This window comes from Notamacropus eugenii, chromosome X, assembly GCF_028372415.1.
Source record: "Notamacropus eugenii isolate mMacEug1 chromosome X, mMacEug1.pri_v2, whole genome shotgun sequence".
NCBI classification, from domain to species: domain Eukaryota; kingdom Metazoa; phylum Chordata; class Mammalia; order Diprotodontia; family Macropodidae; genus Notamacropus; species Notamacropus eugenii.
The window spans coordinates 100,135,977-100,158,138 of NC_092879.1; the positions used below are offsets into that span (position 1 = coordinate 100,135,977).

The 22,162-nt window shown below is 54.9% G+C and overlaps 3 protein-coding genes across 4 annotated transcripts; 2 read left to right on the top strand and 1 right to left on the bottom strand.

Moving 5' to 3' along the window:
* The first annotated feature begins 472 nt into the window (after positions 1-472).
* On the top strand, positions 473-3,917 carry IL2RG (interleukin 2 receptor subunit gamma). Of its 2 annotated transcripts, none has more exons than XM_072626658.1 (8): positions 473-692; positions 827-938; positions 1,122-1,291; positions 1,481-1,620; positions 2,356-2,518; positions 2,787-2,883; positions 3,054-3,135; positions 3,454-3,917. In XM_072626658.1, the coding sequence occupies exons 1-8, from the start codon at positions 488-490 to the stop codon at positions 3,640-3,642; spliced, it is 1,158 nt and encodes a 385-aa protein (XP_072482759.1). In that variant the 5' UTR covers positions 473-487; the 3' UTR covers positions 3,643-3,917. The 2 variants fall into 2 exon arrangements, with proteins under 2 accessions (XP_072482759.1, XP_072482760.1); XM_072626659.1 differs by having other exon boundaries at positions 473-617.
* Positions 3,918-4,233: 316 nt separating this feature from the next.
* CXHXorf65 (chromosome X CXorf65 homolog) lies at positions 4,234-7,045 on the top strand. The gene is made up of 6 exons (XM_072626660.1): positions 4,234-4,427; positions 4,801-4,887; positions 5,019-5,153; positions 5,634-5,702; positions 6,617-6,723; positions 6,888-7,045. The coding sequence occupies exons 1-6, from the start codon at positions 4,403-4,405 to the stop codon at positions 7,011-7,013; spliced, it is 549 nt and encodes a 182-aa protein (XP_072482761.1). The 5' UTR covers positions 4,234-4,402; the 3' UTR covers positions 7,014-7,045.
* Positions 7,046-7,846: 801 nt separating this feature from the next.
* Positions 7,847-16,511, bottom strand: FOXO4 (forkhead box O4). Its single transcript, XM_072626656.1, is given in 4 exon segments — positions 7,847-9,508; positions 9,727-10,870; positions 15,845-16,150; positions 16,152-16,511. Coding segments are annotated over 3 exon segments (1,668 nt in total). The 5' UTR covers positions 16,380-16,511; the 3' UTR covers positions 7,847-9,508; positions 9,727-9,736.
* Positions 16,512-22,162: the final 5,651 nt, after the last annotated feature.

Genomic DNA, 22,162 nt, shown 5'->3' on the forward strand with positions numbered 1-22,162 from the left:
GCAAGTGGCTCCAGTACCACGTTGGGCACCAGTCTGACGACCTTGAGAGAGGTGATGAACATTTCTAAACCTTAGGGAGGCTGAACTAGACAAAGACAGTGAAGGTTAATCAGGTTCTAAGATGGAGGGGGAGTGGAGGGTCAGGCAGAGAGGGATAGAGGGATGGAGGGATGAAGGGAAGGTTGCAGTGAAGCCAGAAGCAGCACAAAGTTCCAAAATTGCTTTGGAGGGCAAAGAGCAAGTTTTGGAGGAGTGACAATGGCTCAGCCAGGGAGTCTGTAAGTCCAAGCTGGTCCTGGCCCTCCTACTGGTGGGTGTGGGGTCCTTTATGTGACCCAATTCCCCAACTCTCAGTCTCTACATAGGGCCCTATTGTAGAGGTAGTGCAGGCCCCCAGGTTCTTTCCACCGGAAGTTGTAACAGGAGGAAATGTGTGGGTGGTGAGGGGTAGCTGGTGAGGGGCCCCCAGGCTTCTGATGAAACGAGAATGAAAGTGAAACTCAGTTCTCAGTCCAAACAGTCAACCAGCCTGAAGATGCTGCTGCTGCTGGCTCTGCTGGGGGTGGCCACAGGCTTGGGCACCCTCGATCCCCGGAGGAGCCAGGACTCTATGGCTGGTGAGGAGCGCTGTGACCTGGAGGAGAAGGGGAGACGGCAAGACCAGGGGAAGGGATCCAAGCTAGCTGCCCAAGGTGATTGGGCTGCCCAACTTCCAAGGGAGGGGGGGTGAGCGAGGTGTGTTGGAAGGAGTCTCTTTCTTCAAACATGCTCCTACTCTGCTGGTTACTTGTGTTTCTCCTCTTTGATTTCCTACCCATGTCCACAGCCCCCACACCCCTCCCAAAGGTAGAGTGTTGGGTCTTCAATGGTGAATTTATGAATTGTACCTGGGACAGCAGCTCTGGACCCCAGTCTACCAACCTGACCCTGTACTACTGGTATGAAGGGAGACAGGGAAAAGAGAGGGAAGGGGGAGAGGGGAGACTGAGGCCTCATGGGAACGGGAGAGGCTAGCCTCTCAGTTTGCCCAGAGAAGTCCAGTTCAGGTTACAGGAGCCCTAGCTGGTGGGTGCTAAAGCTCTCAGCCTTCCTCTCTGTGTTCCTCCAACCTCTCCCCTCAGGTATAGTGATCCACCCAAGGAATGTAGCCAATACTTGTTTGCTGGGGACATCACTACTGGCTGTTGGTTCGGCAAAAAGGATATTGAAATGTACAACAACTTCAATGTGGAACTCCGGGCTCCTGGTAGACGTTTACATTTCAATCAGGAAATGAAGCTTCAGGATTTGGGTATGAGGGCAGGGGAAAGGTTTGGGAAGAGCCCAGGGGAATGGTGAGGCTTGTCCTTTCCCTATAATGTTCTAGGAACTGGTGGGGGAGAGAGAGAGATCCCAAGGGATCAGGGCCAGGCATAGGGAAGGACAAGGCCACAGGGGGATGGGAGGGTAACTTGATCCCACCAACATGCCGTTCCTCCAGTGATCCCTTGGGCTCCCGATAACTTGACAGTCTACAGTGTGAATGACTCACAGCTGGAACTCAACTGGACCAGCAGTTACAAGGCCTTGTGTCTGCAGCACCTGGTACAATATAAGAGCAACATTGACGCCAGCTGGACAGTGAGTTGGGGGGGAGGAAAGGAGGAGTACAGGCCCAAGGATGGCCACAGGGCCCTGACCCCTAGTGACCCCCATCTTCCTCTGGCTTCCAGTTCTTTTATCTACCCTCAGACCATTTTATCATCACTGGTAAATGTCATCCCACTTCCCAGGTCCCACTTCCATATGTTTCCCAGTGTGGGAGGTTGGGCTTTGAATGGTCATTAAAGGAACTGTTGGGATTTCAGGTCAAGGGACTAGGCTGGGAGAAATTCACCTGGGCAATGCCACTAGACCCCAGACAGAGAAGGAGGAAAGGAAGGGAAAGCAGGCACCCTGACACCCAGGGGCCTAAGACCTCCTAAGAGAGAGGGGGAGGCAGCATGGCACAGGGGAGAGTGCCTGCTTTGTAGGCACAGGGCCTGGGTTGCAGTCCTCATTCTACCAGATTTTAGCAAGTCCTTTCCCTTCTCTGGCCCTAGGTTTCCTCCTCAGTAAATGAAGGGGCTGGACTAGGACCCCTTCTCCCTCCCTCCTTCCCCCTCCCTCCTTCTCTCTCCCTTCATCCCCCTCCCTTCATCCCTCTCCCCTCATCTTGAGGCCCTTGCCGTTCTCAATTTCTTTTTCTCTGAGCCTGTCACTACAGGATGGGTGCAGAGAGAGAAGCTGAGGAAGGGGCCACTCACTAGGGGGCATCATCCCCTCGTTGTGCCTCTCCTTTTTGCCCTCCTTTCTCTGGCCTCCTCTTCCCCTAAGGAGCAGTACGTACACCAGAGGCTGCAGTTCAGCTTGCCCAGTGTGGATGAGCACAAACTTTACACGTTCCGAGTGCGAAGCCGCTTCAGACCTTACTGTGGCAATGCCCAGCAGTGGAGTCAGTGGAGCCCTGTGGTCCAGTGGGGGGGCAGAAGGCCAAGGGGTAAACCCCTCTGACCCCAAACTCTGCCTCTAATCCCTATGCTCTCTCCTTTCCCCTTGTTATCCTTGCCCATCTCATCCAACCTTCCCTCAATCAAGCCCAGGGGCAACGTACCCCAAGGCTGTTCTGACAGACATCCATCTCGGTGGGGGGTGGGGGGTGGAGGGGGAGGGACAGAACAGAGGGAAGCTTGGGAAGGGGCTGTGTGGGAATGCGCTGGGCCCCCATCGGGGGCTGTCTCCTGAGGTGCCTTCCTTCGGTGTCCTAGACCGGCCCTCCATGCCCGTGCTGGAGACGGTGCTGGTACCCCTGGGTCTCCTGACTGGTTTCATTTTCCTCATCACTATGCTCACCCGGCTGGAGCGGTGAGACTTAGGGAAACGGGAGGGAGGGGGGGGTGGAAGGAGGGGACAGCTGGAAAAGGGTCTCCAGCAGCTCAGCCAGCACCTAGAGAGGGAACCTGAATCCCAACTCAATTCGCTGCCAATGGGGCCCCTGGAAGCAGAACCTTGATGCTGCCTAATGTGTCCCCCAGGGTGTGGGTCATCCTGATGCCTCGAATCCCCAACCTCAAGAGCCTGGATGACCTGGTTACCACGCACCAGGGAAACTTCTCGGTGAGAACATGCACAGACACAGTCTGCCTGTGTGCCAGGCAGACCCCCGAGCACATAGAGACCAACTGTTTGTGTGTGGTGAGAGTGACCACACTAGCTAGCAGGATGTGGCCCGGAGACTCAGGAGGGTGGGGGCTGGGGTGCACAGAAAGGTCCAGAGGAGCTCACCCACTAACAAAGGGCCAATGAATCGGGGAGGAAGCCCCAGAGGATTCCTGCCCTCCCCCCGGCCTGTGGGAACCTTCCCTTCTCCTCTCCTTCTCCCCCCCATTCCACAAGCTGACCTCTGGCCTTGGGCGGCTGGCTGTCTGTTCTTAGACTTGGAGTGGTGTGTCCAAGGGACTGGCCGAAAGTCTGCAGCCAGACTACAGTGAGAGGCTATGTCACGTGAGCGAGCTCCCCTCGAAGACAGGGGCCCAAGCGGAAGGGTCCGGAGGCTCCCCCTGCAGCCAGCACAGCCCTTATTGGGCCCCTCCCCCATGCTACAGCCTGGACCCTGAGCCCTGAGGCTGGACTCAGAGACCTTGCCACCCAATGGCCAGGCTCTGGGCCTGGCCTCCTGAAGATGCTCTCTCCCTCAGCCCCCTCCTCCTCCTGGATCCCCTCTTTGGGAACTGCCCCCTCTTGCTGTACCTGCTCCACTCTCCCCTCCCAGTTGTCCTGAATCTTTTCCCTGCCCCGCCCCCAGCCCTTCCTTCTATCAGGACTCTCCCTCCCCACCTCCTTCATACTATTCCTGGATTGATAAAAAAAAAAAGAATAAAGTTTCAGTTCATGAGAAACAGGAATGTTTGTGGTGTACGAGGGTGGAGGGGGACATTTGGGTGGGGGGGAACACCGACCAGGCCCAGACTGTAGGACAAGTTGTGCTTCCAGATAGTAAAGGTTAATGGGGGGGGGGGTTCAAAGGTACGCTTCTCCTGGAGCCTTCTTTGACCACTCTGAGAGCTAGTCTGGAGTGAGACTGGCCCTCCTCAGCCCCTCATGTTGGGGCCCCACCCCAACTGTCCTCTGTTCAGTGAGCACACAAGCCTTCTCATCATTGCCTGACCTCATAATCACTCAGAGCACTGGGCTCCACCCATGATCCTCCTGGTTAACCTCAAGGGCCTCCACTAACCAGCCCACCTCTGGCCCTGACTAGTCAGTCAATGGGATCCATCTATATCCTGACGCTCCATTACTCATCCCTGCCAGTGTCTAGTGGACTTTGAATTCTGTATGGCTCTTTAGCCCTCTTGGGACGCAGAAAAGCAGATTGAAGACCATGTTCATTTCTATCAAGCATGGAAGTAAGGGGCAGGAGTGAACAGGAGAGCTTCAGGGACATTGCAGGAGGAGACCTGATGTTTGGCTGGCCCTTGGGGGACTAGAAGGCGCCTTCATCTCATCTGAGCCTCGAACCAGCCTCACATGCCTTATAGAAATTAGGGGAGGGCAGCCAGGTCTCGCTTCTGTGCTCCTGAGGTCAAGTGCCTTGCCCAGAGTCACATGGCTGGCAGAGGGACTTGAGAGCAGACAGGGTTGTTGCCTCTCAGCTCTGCTTGGTCCTCCCCCACCCCACCCAGCTCCCCTCCCCCACCCCTGTCCAGCTCCCCCTCCCCAATTTACCTGTGCTCCCAAAGGAGGGCTCAGATGTCTCTCTGGCTCTTGTGTGTCTTTCAGATAACCAGCAATTTCTGGTCAACACCAACTGCTCAATCTTGCTACTGTTGCATTATATTAAAAACAAGGTTGGGCTGCCTGATACAGGTGAGGAGCCAGTCTACCGGGGCTGGGCACAGGAGAGAAGTGGCCCAGGTTTCCCCAAGCCCCATCCTGGGCACAGGGGGAGCCCCTCCTTGTCCCACAACCTCTGGAGTCTCCCTCTGGTTTCCCCACAGAGCTCATTGACCTTTGTGATGAGGCTGGCACTCTGAAACTGCTGTTTTTGGTGAAGTTTCCTGGAGAATCAGCCACCAAGCTCCTCCAAGCCAGAAACGTCTTCTATGTTTGCAAGGTGGAACGTGGACAGCTAGGTAGCAACTTGGAAGTCCTCCCCAGGCTTGATTAGTTCCCCGCCACCTGTTTACCATCTTCCCAGGGAGTATCCCCCAGGGGCCTAATCAGAGCTGAAGGAATCCAGGACTAGGAGTTAGAGAATGGAGGTTCAAATCTGATCTCTGCCACTTTCAAATTATGTGACCTCAGGCAAGCCTCATCACTGCTCTGGCCCTGTTTCTTCCTCCGTAAAATGAAATGTTTGGACGAGTGACCTCTGAGCTCCTTTGTAGCTCTAAGCTCAGGGTGCTCTGATGAAGCATGGACCTCAAGGGAGGGGGGCCCCTCCCTCCTTCCATTTCAGTCCCCATCATGAGGAAAGAATATCAAGGTCAGCCTCCAGACCAAGAGAAAAAAGGGGAGGAGGAGATTCCAAGTGGGGTTTGAAAGTCTAAGAGCTTGGCTGGGGTAGGGTTTCCGGGGGGGGGGGGGGGAATACCTCAAAACTCTCTTTGCAGGGACTGAAAATGAAAATGCCTACAAGGCTTTTGTGCCCCTGCTGAAGGAACCACGTCACGAGTTACTGGGTATGCATCGTGCTAGGGTGAGGTGGGTGGGCACATGAAGCTAATCAGGAAAAGGGTGACAAGATGGTGGGTGGACAAGGGGCCCTAGGAGAGGAGTAGGACCTGGTCCTATTTAGGGGAGGGGACCTTTCAACATCCATGCCCTAAAATACTCAAATAGTCTCCAGTCATCTCCTAAGGGCCTGTTGCTGTGTGCCAAGATCCCAGGGACAGGCTCCTCCTGCCTGCAAGGAGCTTAGTGAGGGGAGGGGAGGGAGCTTACTTACTCAGGCTGTGCTAACTAAGCACATGGAAGGCTGAAATGAGAGACTGGAAGAGGGAGGGATGGATTGAAGGGAGTTAATGGACCAAACTAGCTAGGTGTGTGTGTGTGTGTGTGTGTGAGTGTGTGTGTGTGTGTGTGTGTGTGTGTGGTGTGCGTGGTTGTGTGTGTGTGTGTGTGTGGTGTGTGTGTGGTATGTGTGTATGTGGTATGTATATGTGGCATGTGTATATGTGATATGTGTGTGGTTGTGGGTCTGTATGTGTGTGTGATGTGCTAGGTCCCCTGCAGCCCAGCTCCTTGACCTTCATGATTGCCATCTTGCTCTTAGTCTCTGTCCCCTTGCTTCCCTGATCCCACAGCTATGGGCAAGGCTTCTGATGGCTGCTTAGGCTAGGGCCAAGCTCATGCCACATGGGCCTCTGCCCCTGCTCCTTACCAGTAGAGAAAGCCAGGGTTCAGATGTGGCCTCAACAATTTTTGCTTGCATCGGATAATGAGGCTACTCTCCATTCCAAGCCAAGGTGGAGAAACCCCAATGACAGAAGGCACAGGTTAGGCTAGGTGGGGTCTCAGTGGGTCTTAGCAACCATAAGGAAGATAGGGCATTTCCTCATTGACCAGCGGACTCAAGCTTCATTTCTGGGCCCAGATGCCCTTAAATTACAGTGTGATTATCTGGAAAAGAGTCGACTAAAGATGCTCCGTGGCCAGGACACTAAGAAAATCCTTCCCATAGACTCTTTTATGAGCATTTCGGTAAGACTTGTTGGCTCTGACTCCCCACAAGCCTATATGAATTCTTAGCCCTGCCCCCTGCCCCCACTTCCATCCCTTTCTGGCCTTTCCAAACTGGCCCCTCCCTGATGTGATCCCACAGCCCTCCAAATGCACTCAACCACTGCTCTTCCTTCCCTGTCTAGACCAAAACTATAGGACGAATGGGGACATCAGGGGTAGGAGAAGAAGAGACAACCACTCGAAAGGGGGTTTCTGCACTTGCCAAGACTAAGCCTGAAGCCACTGGCAAGAAAGAGAGACATCGCTAAATTAGTCAATAAAGGATGGAACAGCCACATGACACCTGAGCTGGCTTTCCTTACTGGCTTGGTACTGACTGGGGATGAGACCAGTTAGTGTTCCTGTGGAACAAGACCTGGGGGCTTGTGGTGGGCTGCAGGTTCCATGAAGTGTCTGCCGGCGGGGAGGGGAGAGGGGGGAGGCAAAGGAATAGACATAGAATGTTCCATCCAAGGTACTTCGAGTACATTTATTGCAGGACTGGGTTCAGCTCTGGGGCCACCCTTTAAGAAGCACCAGTGCCAATCAACATCCAGGAAGGGGTAGCCTGGGATGGTCAGGGAACCTGTCAGAACATCCTTGGGCAGCTGAAAGACTGGGCAGGTGCAGTCTTGAAGTGGCCACGGGTCATAATCGCAATGACAGAATTCACTATTCGAAGAGAACTGGGACTGACAGTAGGGGGTAGGAATCCCATGATGCTTTGGGCTCCAAATGAGAAAGCTTTCTAACATGAACTGAGGGTCACCCAACAATGAGATACGCTGCCTCAAGAGCTCATGACTGGGTGGAACTCTTGCCTCAGGCTGGAGGCTGAGTTAGTGGACTTCTAAGGTTTTTTTCCAACTTCTTGCCTGGATGAGGGCAGAGTTGGCCCCCACAGCATAGTGGAGGTATTGGAGAGAGCAGAAGGTGGCTGGTGGGCAGATGCTTCAGTTTCTGTCACACTCTTTGGCTCCCACAGTACCAACAAAGGCCAGGAATGGCCACTTTTCTTCTCCCGGCCACGCTTTGCAGCTCTTCCATTCCAGGTCTCCCAAGAGGGCAAGGAAGCAGCAGAAACCAGAACCAGTTCTAGGTATTTATCTATTTCTTATTTATGTCTCCATTTATTTAATTTAATCATTTGACACACTTTCTCACTTGGATCTAGTACATACATACATTGACACGATCTGGGCAGGACCCAGGACACGATGGGAACCCACAGCAGGGAGGGGCAGGGGACTGTGCTGAGGGAGCTGGGGGAGGAGCAGGCCAAGGCTCGGAGGGGGGAGGTCTCTAGACACCCACCCAAGTCATCCCCCAGCCTTGGCGGTGTCGGTGGTGGTGGTGGTGTTGGTGGTGGTGGTGGTGGTGGTGGTGGTGGTGGTGGTGGTGGTGGCAGCGGCAGCGGCGGCAGCGGTGGGAGCAGGAGTGGCAGCGGCAGCGGCAACAGCAGCAGCAGCAGCAGCGGCGGCGGCAGCGGTGGCAGCGGCGGCGGCAGCAGCAGCAGCAGCAGCAGCAGCAGCAGCAGCGGCGGCAGCAGCACTAGCACTGAATTCAGTGCTCAGGCAGGAGCTCCCAGGGCTGAAGACTGGCCCTTGACTCAGGGCACTTCAGCTCCTTCCTTCTCCGAACAAATGGGGGATCCTTCCCTAAGCCACCACAGGCCTCCCCCTTAGCCCCCTTGGCCTTCCCGGAATTGGCCTCTCCCTGGGGAGACCAGGCTGTTCCATCTTTCTGCAATCCCTCTCCCCCTTTCCCCTGGGGCTTGCCAGGGACTGACTCCTTCCCTAGCATCTGGATGTGTCTATCTGTCTGTCTGTCTGCTGTCTGTAGTGTTTGCCTCGTGTCACGATTATAAAGCCTTCACAAAGAAAAGCAATCCCCCCCCAATCCCTAGCACCTTGCCTCTCTGTTAAAATCTCTATACTTGTGTTTATATATCGTAAAAAGTTTATAAAAAGCTTTTAGGTTATCTGCAGCTTTCCAAAGGGTTGCCTTGGCCTGGCTGGCTGCCTCAGGGCTCAGGCTTGGGCCCTCCTCTGTCCCTGCCCCCACCCACCCCCAGTTTGGGGGTCACTGCATAAAAAAAACCCAGGCCTTGGCTGGCTGCGGCCGATCAGGCTCAGTTGAGCAGTGAGCGAGCGAGTGAGCTAGCAAATGGGGAGGGAGGGAACGAGCTTAGCCTAGTTTAGTTTAGCTCAGCCCAGCTTAGTTTAGCTTAGCTCAGCCCGCCTGCCTGGCCTGGCCTAACCTAGCCTAGCCCAGTCCAGCCCAGTCCAGCCCTCCTGGCCCAGCCTGGCCTGGCCTGCCTGGATAAAGCTCTCTACAAAAGGTCCTGCTCCCAAAGGCAGGGGTAAGGCCACTAGCGGCTTCACATTCCCAGGAGCACTGCCTGCCCCGGCAGCGGCCCCAAAGCCTTTGGGGGAGTGTGTGTATATGCGTGGTGAGTGTGTGTGTGGTAGCGTCCAAGGACGCTCTTATGGGGGGCAGGGGGAAGGGAACAGAGGCAGAGGGTGGCTCCTGGGAGGGGGGAGGGGGGGCCTTAGCCCCTGTTGGCACAGTGAGAATAACCCCCTCCCTCCCACCCCTCAGATAGCCCCTTGAAAGCAGTTGGACATTTAGAAGCCCCCCATGCCCGGACCTGAGGGGCTCTGGTCCCGGGGGAGGGACCAAGGGTAGGAAGAAAAAGGGACATTCTCGGCTCCTTCTTGGGGGTGGGGGCAGGGGAAGGAGCTCCCAGCTATGGTCCAGGGACCTGTTGGAGGAGAGACAGAGACAGAGACAGAGAAAGGGATAAGAGGGAGGGCTAACTGGGGCTCTGTGGACAATGTGGAGGAGTACCACAGCCTTCTGGGAGGGGAAAGACAGGAAACCCCTCTGGAGCTCCCAGGGGCTCACCCCCCCCCCTCTCCCTGCCCTCCTTCCTACTCCTCCACCCCCAACCCAGGCCAACTGGTCGCTCTGCTCTCCTACCTGGTCAGACTTAGCTGGGCACCCATGAGTGGGTGGAGGGCTGTGAGTTGTTAGGGTAACTAGGCGCTCCCGAACCAGGCTCAAAGTTGAAATCCAACCCTTCACCCCCATCCACTAGGTCGCTGATGATGTGATCCATATCACACTCCAGGTTCTCTATGTACACATCTAGGTCCAGGTCCTGTGGCATTTGGTCTTGGTCTGTAGCTTCATCGGAGAGAGGGGGCACAGCAGGCTCTGGGGCCTTAGGGGCAGGAGTGCTTTCCATGCCCACAGGTGGTGCCATCAGGGCAAGGGGAGGAGGCAGAGGGCCAGGGCCTTGACTTTCCAAGGGCTTAGGGCCCAGGCTGACTCCTGGGGGCAGTGGGCTGGAAGCAGGAAGCCCCCCGGGCAGAAGAAGGGTTGAGGGTTGGGGAAGGATGGGATCCACTTGGGTCATAAGGATATCGGTGGAGGATGGTGAATCAGAGGTGAGCAGGGCCTCCAGAGTCTGGGAGCCGGAGAAGCGCCCCTCCCCAGGTGGCAGAGCCTCCTCAGAAGGGCCAAAGAGGGGGCCAGTAAAGGCAGCTGGGGGGCCAGAGCCCCCAGCAGGCTGCAGGGAGAAGCTCGAGGTAGCCCCCTGGGACAAAAGGGGCCTTGGGGTTGTGAGATTGAGCCCATCCAGCAGCTCAAGCTCCTCATTGACTGTTGGGGGAACACTGCCTGGGTAAGTGAGGGAGGCCATCACCTCCTCCTCAGCCACCCCCCCTTCAGGCTCTGGTCCCAGTCCTGTCCCCATGGGGGACAGTCGGGCACTGGCCATGCTGGCATTAGAGCTGCTACGTGGGCGGAAGGCCGTCCACACCTCGGAGTCATCGGGGCTTCGTGGACTAGGGCTACCTGGCCATTTGGGGTAGTAGCTCCCGGGACTAGCGGGAGCAGGGCCCTCGGCCCCCTCGGGTAACACAGCCGTCTTCTTCTTAGAGGCTTTGACCCGGCCACGGGTCAGCTTACTGCTGTTGTCCATGGAGGCTGCCCTCCTTCGTGGTGCCTTCCCACTCCTGCCGCCCTCGGGGTTCAGCATCCACCAAGAGCTCTTGCCCGTGGCCTCGTTATGGACCTTGATGAACTTGCTATGCAAGGAGAGGTTGTGTCGGATAGAGTTCTGTAGGGGCACAAAGAGGTGAGGGGTCAGGACTGAGGGAGGCAGTACTAGCGCTTTGCTGGCTGAGCTGACTGAAATGGGATGGGATCCCTGGGAAGGCAAGGTGCTGGTCCTGAGATCCTCCCCTGTGAGGGCTACCTGACCAGCTAGCAGGGCTCCTGGGAAGCTTGAAGTACACTCTCTGACCTTAATCCCACACTCGGGGGACTGAGTAGAGTGAAGTGGGTTGGTGCAGCCCATTAAAGAGGGACCACAGTTGCTGGACTGGTGGATGGTCCCACTGCCCCATTCCCTCAACGCAGAGTTGAGCAGGGTTTATGAGCACAATCAGGGGCCGGCAGGGTGCTGAAGTAGAGCAGGAGGCCAGGCCTAAGTCCTCCCTGGGACAGTAGCTAATGACCCTGGACACATACAGCACGCTTCCCCCAGAGCCTCAGTTTTCTCATTTGTCAAATCTGAGGAATCATGCTGGGAGTGTAGACTCCAAACCCTATCAACATAAGGGGACTCATATCTGCTATCATGGTTCTTATCACAGACATTATTCTATGGATGCTATCACAAGTGGTGGCAAAGCAGGCTTTGTTGCACTTGGAGAAGAATTAGCATCCCAAACCAAACCCAACAGCTGCCATTTACTAGCTAAGTCACTTCGAGTAAGTCCCTTATTTTTGGACTATAGTTTCCTCATCAATAGAATGGGGAGGAGGGGAGGTGGCCCTCCAAGGTCCCATCCACTTCAGAATCTTCTTCAATAACCCAAAGGGAGCAGAATAGCAGATGGTGGGGGTGCACCCAAAGGAGCACCCACCCCACGGCAGGATTGGAAGAAGAGGCTTGAGAGTGAGAGGCAGCAACAAGCAGTGTCAGCAGGGTCCATGCGATGACTCTGCTTGGGGATTCAGGACACCTGGCCTTCTGTCCCAGCTCTGCCACTTTATTAGCTGGCTGACTTGGGCTGGGTCACTCGGCCCAGGTTGGGAGGTGAATGTGTCCATGGCAACTGCTTTGTGGGATTCAAGTGTGAGTGATTGCCATCACTTTCATTAAAGAAATGAAGGAATAAATGAATGGACTTGGAGAAGAAGAGGGAATACCAAATGTGCCCTGGAGACCTGGGTTCAAGCCCTGTGTATGTTAGCTACAGTGACCCTGGGTAGATCACTTAATCTGTCATTGTCCCAGGCAAATTCACAAAAGACTGGCTGACCTGAGTTAGTGAGGGGAATGTCTATACTAGGAGAGGAGGAGGAAGAGGAGGGAAGGCGAGGGGAGGAGGAGGAGGAGGAAGAAGAAGAGGAAAAGGAAGAGGAGGAAGAGGGGGAGCAGCAGCAGCTCCTTCCAGAGGGTGCCATAATCTTGAAATCCTCTATCTTTCCCAATATTCCATGAAGGATGGCACCTGCTGGGCACAGGTGCCAATGCATCATCAGCACTGTGCTGATGATCCTCACAATAACTGTGAGGTAGGTGCTACTAGTAACACCATTTTACAGATGAGAAAACCGAGGCCCGCAGGGTCATACAGCTAGGAAGAGTCTGAGGGCACATTTGCACTCAGGTCTCACTGACTCCAGGCCCAGAGCTTCATCTGCAGATTAGAAACCCCTGTGGACAAGCTACCTTCCCTGGCTTCCAAGATGCCTTCCTTGCCCCCTGCCTCCATGGCCACACACAGCGGCCTCTTCCCACCTTCCCCATGGCCAGGCTCACCTCCTCCTGGAATCGCCTCTATGCCCCACACAACTGGCCACTTCATTACTGCCTCTCGCCTCTAAGGTCACCCCCTGCCTCCCCTGGGTGGGTCTGGCAGGAATGGCCTTGCTTATTTTCATCGTGTTTGTCTCCTCCATTCAAATTTAAGACCAGCTTTGATCTGGCCTTCAGGCACCCCAGTTCTTAGCTCAATGCCTGGCACATAGTGTGCCCCGATAAATGCTTGCTGATTGAGGACTGATGACTTCACCAGTGCAAGCATCCCGAGGCCGAGCCCTTCTCTTAATTCTTTCTCCCCACAGGGGGCTGGACATCAAAGGACACACAGGAGACACTTGGTACATCTCTGCTGATGAGCTGATTAAATGCTCTCCTCTCCCAGGTGGTAATGATCGTGGAGTTCCCCTCAGGGTACCATCTGTTCCTAGGTGCCCCATCCCATCTCTGCCAGTACTGATGCCAAGGCTGGGAACCAAGGACTGGCAGAGCCTTTCCATGCCCCCTCCCCAAATTCATTTCCTCCTGGCATTCTAGTCCAATACTCTCATTTGGAAGATGGGGAAAGTGAAGCAAGCCAAAGAGGGGAAGGAACTTGCTGAGTTACCAGTTAACCGACTGAAGTGGCAGTGCCAGCTTGAGCTAAGGGAAGCCACGAGGCGAACACAGTGAACGAATGGACAGCTCTCAAGCCCTTTCTAACCTTGACCTCTAACTGTAGTATCCTGGACTCCTCCCATGAGGCAGGGAGGGGCAGGATGGGGGGTGGGGTGGAGGGACGGGTGGGGGAGGGCGGACGGATGAGTCGCACATCTTCATTTGTAAAATCAGAGAAGGTACTGTTGAAGATAATAGGTTCCATTTCTGCAGGCTATTCCTCCTAACAACCTTTCCAGGGACAGGTGGCATTAGAATTACTGGCTCTATTTTACAGATAAGGAAATTGAGGCTCAAAGAGGGTCCCTTTTCCAGCTTATTTATATGGAGAGGAAATGTCAGCGCTGGGGCTCTAAAGCAGGCGTTCCAAATTCGGGATTAACACTCTTGAAATTCCCTCCAGCTCCCAGGCCAAAAAAATCTGTTGCCCCAGGACCTAGAGATTTGGATTGTGGGGGATGGGCTCCATGGCAGAGCCGGATCCCTCTAGCCTTCAGCCTGCTTTATGACTGCTTCACTGATGAGAGGTTTTGTTTTGTTTTGTTTTTTCCCATGTTCCTTTTGGGGACACTAGGGTGAGGGCACCACTGCTGCCATGGCCACCCTGATACTGACTGACGTCATTTGAGAGAGCCCCCCCCTCCCACCTCCTCAGCCAGGCTGGGCTCTTAGCAACACACGCCACAAAGCTGCAGATTCTGGATGGGAGCAAAATGAACCCTGGTCCAGTGGCTGGCCCCTGGCTCCCTCCAGCTCCGCAGGCACATCCTTTCCCTCCCCTCTAGCTCTCACAAGACCCAGCTGCTTTAGGAAGCTGGGACCTGACCTTTCCTGTGGAGAGATCAGCTGAATAGCCCCTAGAAATGCACCTCTCCTCCAGCGTGGGAGCAGGCAGCCTAATCATTGGGCCCCTAATCCTACAGGATTCCACTGGACCCTACCGGGGTCCAAGCAGGGGGCCCAGGTGGTAGGACTGCCCAACTCGGAGTCAGGAAGACCTGGGTTCAAATCCTGCCTCTGACACTTAGCTGAGTGACTATGAGCAAATTGTTTCCCTCCTCCAGGCCTTAGCTTTCTCATTGTTAAGAGGGGTAACACCCTAGTGCCTGCCTCCACGTCACAGAGCTGCTGTGATGTTCAAATGACATCATGTTGGGAAGGAGCTCAGGAAATGTCAAGTTATCCTTATAACCAAACTGCGGGGCAGGGATAATCTGGACTTAAGCCAAGGAAGCCAGTTCAAGTATGGCTGGACCAGACCCCCCCACCCCACCCCAGAACTGTGGCCCCAGGCTCAGCCTTCCTATTGCAGTTGGGATGACAGGGCCATCTTGGGCTGGGAGCCCCTCAGCCCAACTGGAGAAAGAAGAGAAGGCCTTCCTACCCTGAGCATTCAGCAACCAGTGGTCCTCCCTCAGACTCCAAGCCGGGTCATGGGAGAAGAGCAGTGGGCTGTTTTCAAGGTGCAGAGCAGGCTACCTGGGGAGGGGGGTGGGCCTGCACCTTGGTTTGGCAAGCCCAGCCTTCCAGTGTATCAGTGCCTGCAGCACGGATCAGAGCCTTGCACAGAGTAGGCCTTCAACCCCTAGGGTCAGCCTGGATCTGAGTCTCTACGTTCTTTGCCCCGGGGGCTGCTGATTACCCTGCCCTTTGTGCCAGCTGCAGGTGCAGGCAGCCACAGCTGGTTGGGAAGGGGGGGGTATTCAGGCAAACGACTGCGGTGGCGGCAGCAGCAGTCGGAACCTTGGAGAAATCCACCCCCACCTCACCCCACCCCCACTCCCCCCTTTCAAGGCTATAGCTCTATAAGGCTCAGTTCGCAGGCCATCTCTAGGGAGGTGCCCCCCTGCCGCTCAAACCCTTCCCCCCACATCGTTCTCTAAGGATGCTAGGATAGCTCCCATGATCTCTGCCTCCAGATAACATCCTAGAATTGGAGACCTAGAAGGGCCCTTCCCCATCAACGAACGGATGAATGGATGAATGGATGGTGAGCCCTTTCACCGCTGTGCCGAGGACAGTTCGGGCAAAGGCCGGGTGCACAACAGGTGGTGCCCGCAGTGCCGCCCCCCCCCCCCAACCGGCTCCTCTCGGCCCTGGAGGGGCGGCAATCATTGCCGCCTAGCCTTTTCTCCTCGGCCCTGCCCCTGCGGAGCCCCCCGGACGGATTCCCCCCTCTGCCATCTCCCCCATCCGGCCCCCCCCCACCCCGGGCCCCCTCCTCACCAGGGCCAAAAGAGCTCTGCAGCGGCACGTCCCTACCGAGGCAGCGGCAGCGGCGGCGGCGGCAGAAGGAGGGCAGGGCAGGGCAGGGGAGGGGAGGGGACGGCAGGGGAGGGGACGACAGGGGAGGAGAGGGGAGGGCAGCGCAGGGCAGCCGTCGCCCCCGTCCGCCTGTGTGTGCCCGCCTGCCCCGGGCTGCGAGGTTGGGGAGGGGATGTAAAGGCGCCCTCCCCGTCGGTGCGGTGCGGCACGGGGGCCAGGACTGGGCTGCGGCACACAGCTGGCGGGGGGGGGGGGGGGGGGGGGGGGGAGGCGGGGGGGGGAGAGGAGAGAAGGGAGGGGAGGAGAAGCGAGGAGGGGAGGGGAGGGGGGACGCAGTACCTTCCATCCGGCGGAGCTGTTGCTGTCGCCCTTGTCCTTGAAGTAAGGCACGGAGCGGACCATCCACTCGTAGATCTGGGCCAGTGTCAGCCGCTTCTCGGGGGCGCTCTCAATGGCCTGGCTGATGAGCTCGGCGTACGACTGGTTTCCCCAGGCGTTCCGGCGGGAGCCACCCTTGCGGGGCCCCGTGGCGGCGGAGGCGGCTACGGCGGCGGCGGCGGAGGCGGCGGTGGCGGTGGCAGTGGCGGCGGCGGCGGCGGCCCCGACCGGGGCTCCTAGGCGGCTGGCGGCTCCGGCCCCCCCCCCCAGACTCGGGAAGCGGCGGCCGCGGCGGCGGCGGCGGCGGCGGCGGCAGCAGCAGCAGCGGCGGCCCCGCTTCAGGCCGCCCCTCGGGCCCCAGAGTCGCGGGCTCGGGCCGGGGAAGGGGCCATGTGCACGAGCGGGGACGGCTCTGGGGCTCAAAATCGGGGTCGACGTCCAGCGCGCGCGCTGCCCCCGGCCCGGGCTCCCCATCCCGCTGGCCGCCGGGCTCCATGCGTGGTGGGGCTGGCCTCTCTTTGGGGGGCTCAGCACTCCGGGGGGCCGGCCCGGGGGGCGGCGGCAGGGGCGAGGGGGGCCCGGGGCTCCCGGCCCATCTCTGCTCCTGCTCCTGCTCCTACTCCCCCCGGCAGATCGGTGGCCCCGGCCGGCCGGCCGCCCACGAGGGGGGCGCGTGCCCCTGCTGCCCCTGCTGCCCGGGCTGCTGCGGAGGCGGCGCCCCGAGGGCTCCTCCCCAGACGTGCCTGCAAGGCGACTAGTCCCTGGAGCCTGCCCGGGCCCGGGCCACTCTCAGCCAGCCTCCCTTCCCACTGCTGCCGCCGCCGCCGCCGCCTCCTCCTCCCCGGGGCACCGAGTCACGCATGGCATGGCTCTTCTTACCCCCTCCCCCGGCCGGCCCCCACTCGCCCCTCCCCCCGCCCGCCCGCGCCTGCCCCCGCCCGGCCCGGCCCTCGGGCCCTCGGCCCCTCCGCCCCGGACCCGCTCCCTGAGCACCCCGCGCCCCCCAGCCCGCCTTCTCCTTTTGTTTTGATCCCACAAGCAGCACCCCCAGCCTGACGTCTCTGTTTACCACTCGCCCGAGGGGCCCTTCGCGCATGCTCTCTCCGGGACTCCTCCCGGGTGCTGGGGGCGGTGTACTACAATTCCCAGCGTGCTCCAGGGCGGCCGCCCGGGCCGGGCCCGCTCCGCCCCTCTGCGCCCCTCTCCTCTCTTCCCCTCTCCTCCCCTCCGGACCCGTCCTAGCCTACATGGGCCGGCCGGGCAGCGGAGGAGGTCGGAGGGCTGCAGGAAGCCGCCTGTGTGCCTCGGCGGCCTCCCCCCTTCCGTGCCCCCTTCAGCCTCGGTTTAGAGGCGCTAGAGCTGCTGGGGGTGGGATGGGATCGTGAGTCCAATCCTTTCATTTTGCAGACAGGGAAACTGAGGCTCCGAGGGTCGAAGCTACTCTCCCAGCAGAGGCTTGAGGACGTGTGGCTTTTGAGCCCAGGGCCCCGGCCTCCAACCTCAGGTCCCTAACGGTGACTGCCAGCTGTTCACCCTAGTTGCCCAACAGGCCACTTCACCTCCCAAGGACAGACTACCCATGTTACCATCTGGCCCAGCTGGCACTGTCGTGAAAGCTTAAAGAAAAGAGCCCACTCTTTGAGTCCACTCGAGGATGAAACAGGCCTAGAGAGATTCTGTGACTTGCGCAGGGTCATACAACTCAAAAATGACCTTGACCTGCAAGTGGAGAGCTCTCAGACTGCACAGTCAGGGGAGCGGAGATTGATTCCTAGCTTTGCCACTTACTGTCTCTGAGACCTCGGGCAAGTCATCATCCAACTTCCTGGACCTCAACTTTTTCCCTCCAACTACCTGATTTCCAAGGGCCCATCCAATGCTACGTGCATTACTGCATACATTTTGTTAGGTCAAAAAAGACACCTCCTCACAAACATGCCAATAAATGCCATCACAAAGTACGTTTGCTATTTCTCTGTTGCAGACAGAAAGGGGGCTGTATGCCTTGCCTTGAAGGCTTTTCACTTGGAGCCTCGACTAGTGTAACTGATCAGAGTTCTGTTGCCTCCGTGCCTTGCCGGCGTGTTGATTAATTGAGTGATTCTGGTGTACGTTGGATTTTCTTCCCTCAACCTTGTCCCATGCTTATTCAAATTCTTATTTGTCTTCTTTATAGCTCAGGCATATTTCATGATATTTGCATATCAGAATTCTTTCAGGCATTCCTCAATCTCCGGGCACACATTTCCTTTCCAGTTTTTTGTTATTACAAATAATGCCACTGCAAAGTTTTGGACAACCCAGTAGCTTTTCTTGCAGAGTTCTAAATTGCTTACCACAAACAGTGATCTAGTTTCCAGCTCCTCCATATTACTAAACTTCAGGAAGTAGTTTACCTCTGCTGGTGCCTTTACTTCTTCACCACCCATTTGTGCCTTCGACCTTATTGTGGTCCTAAAACTAGACTGCTCTTTCTAGCGTCCCCAGAACTTTTGGACAAATCCCATGGTCTTTTTTTTCAGTCTTCACCCTTTCTGACTTCCCTGCAGCATTTAGTAGTTTCAAATGTCCCTTCTGAAGTCCCCACCTTAGCCTCAGAGACCCCACAGGCTCCTGGTTCACCTCCTACATCTCTAACTGTTCCTTTTCAATATCTTCTTCATGGGTTACCAGTCCTCCTGAGCTTTTAATTTAGCAGTTTCCTAAGAGTCCTCTTTCCTTACACTTCCTTCCTTAGTGATCTAATTCACTGCCATGATCCTGTGTCAATGCCCTGACCTCACCTCAGACCCAGAACTTCATCTCTAACTGCCCAAAGGACCTGTTTATCTGGATGTCCCACCTATACCTCAAATTTAGCATGTCTAAGACCACACTGAGTATCCTTCCCCTGACACCTGATCCTTCTTAGTATTTTGATATGAGCCATCCATATTCATACTATCTATTAGCTGTATTGGAAACCGGTTGGCATCCTTTACCTAACCCTAACCCTTTACCAGTCATGGCCAACCAGTTCCCAAGATTTATCTATTCACACAGAATCTCAGTGTTGGAGGAGACTTCAGAGGTCACCCAATCCCACCTGTGCCTCAATGAGAACCTCGCCTACAACATGACCTTCAAGTGATCCTCCAGCTTCTGTTTGAGGAGCTCCAAGGAGGGGGGATCCATCGACTTCTTTTAAATTTCCTCCCATTGCTCCTAGTTCTGTCCACTGGGGCCAAGGAGGACGAAGCTAATCCCTCTTCCATGTGAGAGTCCTTCAAATGCTTGAAGATAGCTCCCATGCTGCCTTAAGGCTTCTCTTCTATAGGATAATCACCCCTAGTTCCCTCTTTATTGTTCAGTCTTTTCAGCCATGACTCCATTTGGGGTTTTCTTAGCAAAGATACTGAAGTGGTTTGTCATTTCCTTCTTCAACTCATTTTACAGATGAGGATACTGAGGTAAACAGGGTTAAGTGACTTGCCCAGGGTCTCATAAGTGTCTGAGACCAACCAGATTTGAACTCATGAAGATGAGTCTTCCCGACTCCAAGCCCAGTGCTCTATCCACTGCAGCACCATCTAGCTACCCTAGTTCCTTCTACCAATCCTTACATGGCGTCGACTCATGATCCTTCCCCATCCTAGTTGTTCTCCTCTGAACGTCCTTCCTAAAATGTGGTACCCAGAACTGAAGACTTAAGATACTTCATTTGTGGCCTGACCAGAGCACTCTGTCATCCAGTGTATTAGCTTTGTGACATCTACAAATTTGATGAGCCTGCCACCTGCGCCTTTATCGAAAAGAAAACCCAGAGCCCTCCATGGGCCATTCTACTGTAGACCTCTTTCCATAACACATAATGATTAATAATAACTGTTCTTTGCCTCTGGCTACTCAATTAGTTTCCAATCCAAGTCTTACGTAGAGCACATTTCTCTCTTTTCCCCTGGAATAGCACAAGATATTTGGCCAAATGCTCTGCCCAAATCTGGGTAATGACATTGACACCGCTCCTCTGGTCTACCAATTTCATAACCAGTGAGAAAAGGTTATAAAGTTGATCCGGTATGACCTACTCTTGGGAGCTTTTTGTGATCACTGCTTCTTTTTGTAGATGGTCACTAACCATCCTTTTAAATGACGAATGCATTTGGGATTGCCCACTGGTATGTAGTATTCTGGCTCCATTCTCTTTCCTTCTGTTGAAACTTACCCTTCTGCAGTTCTTCTACCCCTGCTGTGATTTCTACAATTTCTCCAAGCTCACTAACCAGTAACTGGCTTAGCAATCACGTTTGCCAAGTATTTCAGTGCTCTGGGGAGCTAGATGTTCTCTTGCTATGCATTGACTTACTTATCTTGAATACCAACTCCCTCCTAGACATTTTTGTTCTGTCCTTTCCAGTACAAAGATCATTCTCCTTGGCAGAGAAAACAAAGGTTAAATAATAGTTAAGCCTTCTTCTTCTCTCTTTTCCTCTCTCTTTGTCTCTCTCTCCCTCCCTTCCCCCTCCTTCAGTCTCTTTGTCTTAATTTTGATTATTTTTAATCTCTCATTCATCAGTTATCATAATCTCATCTACTATGAGCAATAGTCCTTTTTCCTCCCCCTTCTTTGATCATCCTCTTTTTTCCCAAGTACAGATTTTAAAAAGGACCAATAACCCTCCCTGACTTCTAGATTCTGTGCATGGCTCTTGAAAAGCTAAATTTCTTAGTGAATTTCTTACCTATAAGGAGGCTATACTATAGTCCTGGTGAAAATGGATAAGGGTACCAAAGTCAGGTGGGGGCCATGGGACTGAAGGCATGAGCTGGTCAAACTGGGCAGTACTTTAAAGTACACCAATAGGTAAATCAGAGCTGCCATCTTGTTACTGGCAAAGGATAGACATTCGTTGACAGGCAGAGCTGACAAGTGGGATGGTTAGGATGCTGCCATTTGGATTTAGAGCTGACATTTCACTTGTGGTCTAAACGTTGCAAAGAGCTTACCTTAGCCCAATCCCATGAGGGACAGAACCCAAGGGTTATTTCATCTCCATTTTACAGATGAATAAAAGGTTCAGGAAGGAGGAGTGACCTGTGGAGGAGCCCACCACTCTTAAGTGTGGTCCAGGGAAAGGGGACCTGGATTTGGAAATCCCCTTTTGGTCACTTACCATCTACTCGTGTGGCCCTTCCCCTCCATGAGCCCTCCCTGGAGAAGCAGAGGTTGGAGTTCACTACTTCTAGTATCTCCACCAGCTCTAAATGGATGTTTCTGGGTATCAGAGGCAGGACCATAGATTGAAAACTGTAAGGAGCACTGGAGATTACTTTATTCCAACCACTCACTTGAGTAAGGGAGACTTGATACCAAGTCTCCTGCCTCCCAGGCTAGCCTGCTAGCCACTCTACCCCTTCTCATTAGTTTGGCTGGTTTGAAAATCTTCATTTGTCCAACTCAGCGTTCTGTAACCCTTGAAGTACTATCTAGGGTATACTGAAAATTTTTAGGGCAGCTTGAAGCTAAAAAAGGTTAAAAGGTTAAAAACCTAAGGATTATTTGTAAGAATTGGGAAGATACTAGGCATCACCATTACCACCATCATCATTATTTCACCCAGAGGTAATCAGTTCCTAGGGCAATGCTTTACCCTGACCAAACCTACAAGATTCTGATTTTTTCTTAAGTCTAGGATGTTGATTTCTTACCTTACCTTGAGAAAGCTGATTGCCATGTGGCCTGGAATCTGTGTTCTGTGGTGTGTGTGTATCAGTTGGTCAGCACATTCCTTTCCCAGTCAAACTGTCTGTTTCTGAAAGGAAATCAGAATCAGAAAGGAGCTTGGGGAGCATTGAATCAGAGCAAAAAGTACAGGATGGCCTTAAAGGATAATCACATGAAACCTGCTGCACCTGTTGTGGGTGCCACTACCGCCACCAGACCATGCAAGGGCCACCTCTTCTCTGAGGGGCTCCCAGGACTCCTGCGGCCAGCCATGTCAGAGGAACAGCTTCCTGGACAGTTCTCTCCTTCTAGAATCCATCCAGTTGAGCGGCTGCCTTGCTGTCCCCATGTGTCACTGACATGTTATACATGTCCAAGATTACTACTTATCTTTGCCAAGTTTCATTTAGGCTGATGAAGGTTGGGAGCCTCCCTAGGCTGTCGGGGAGAGCAAGCCTAGAATGTTGGGGAGAGCAAGCCTAGAGAGATACTCCAGTCATCCTGGCACCACATTTACTAATCATGTCGGGGAAAGGAGGAGGGTTCAGTTTGCTCCTCTCATCCACTTGGGGCTG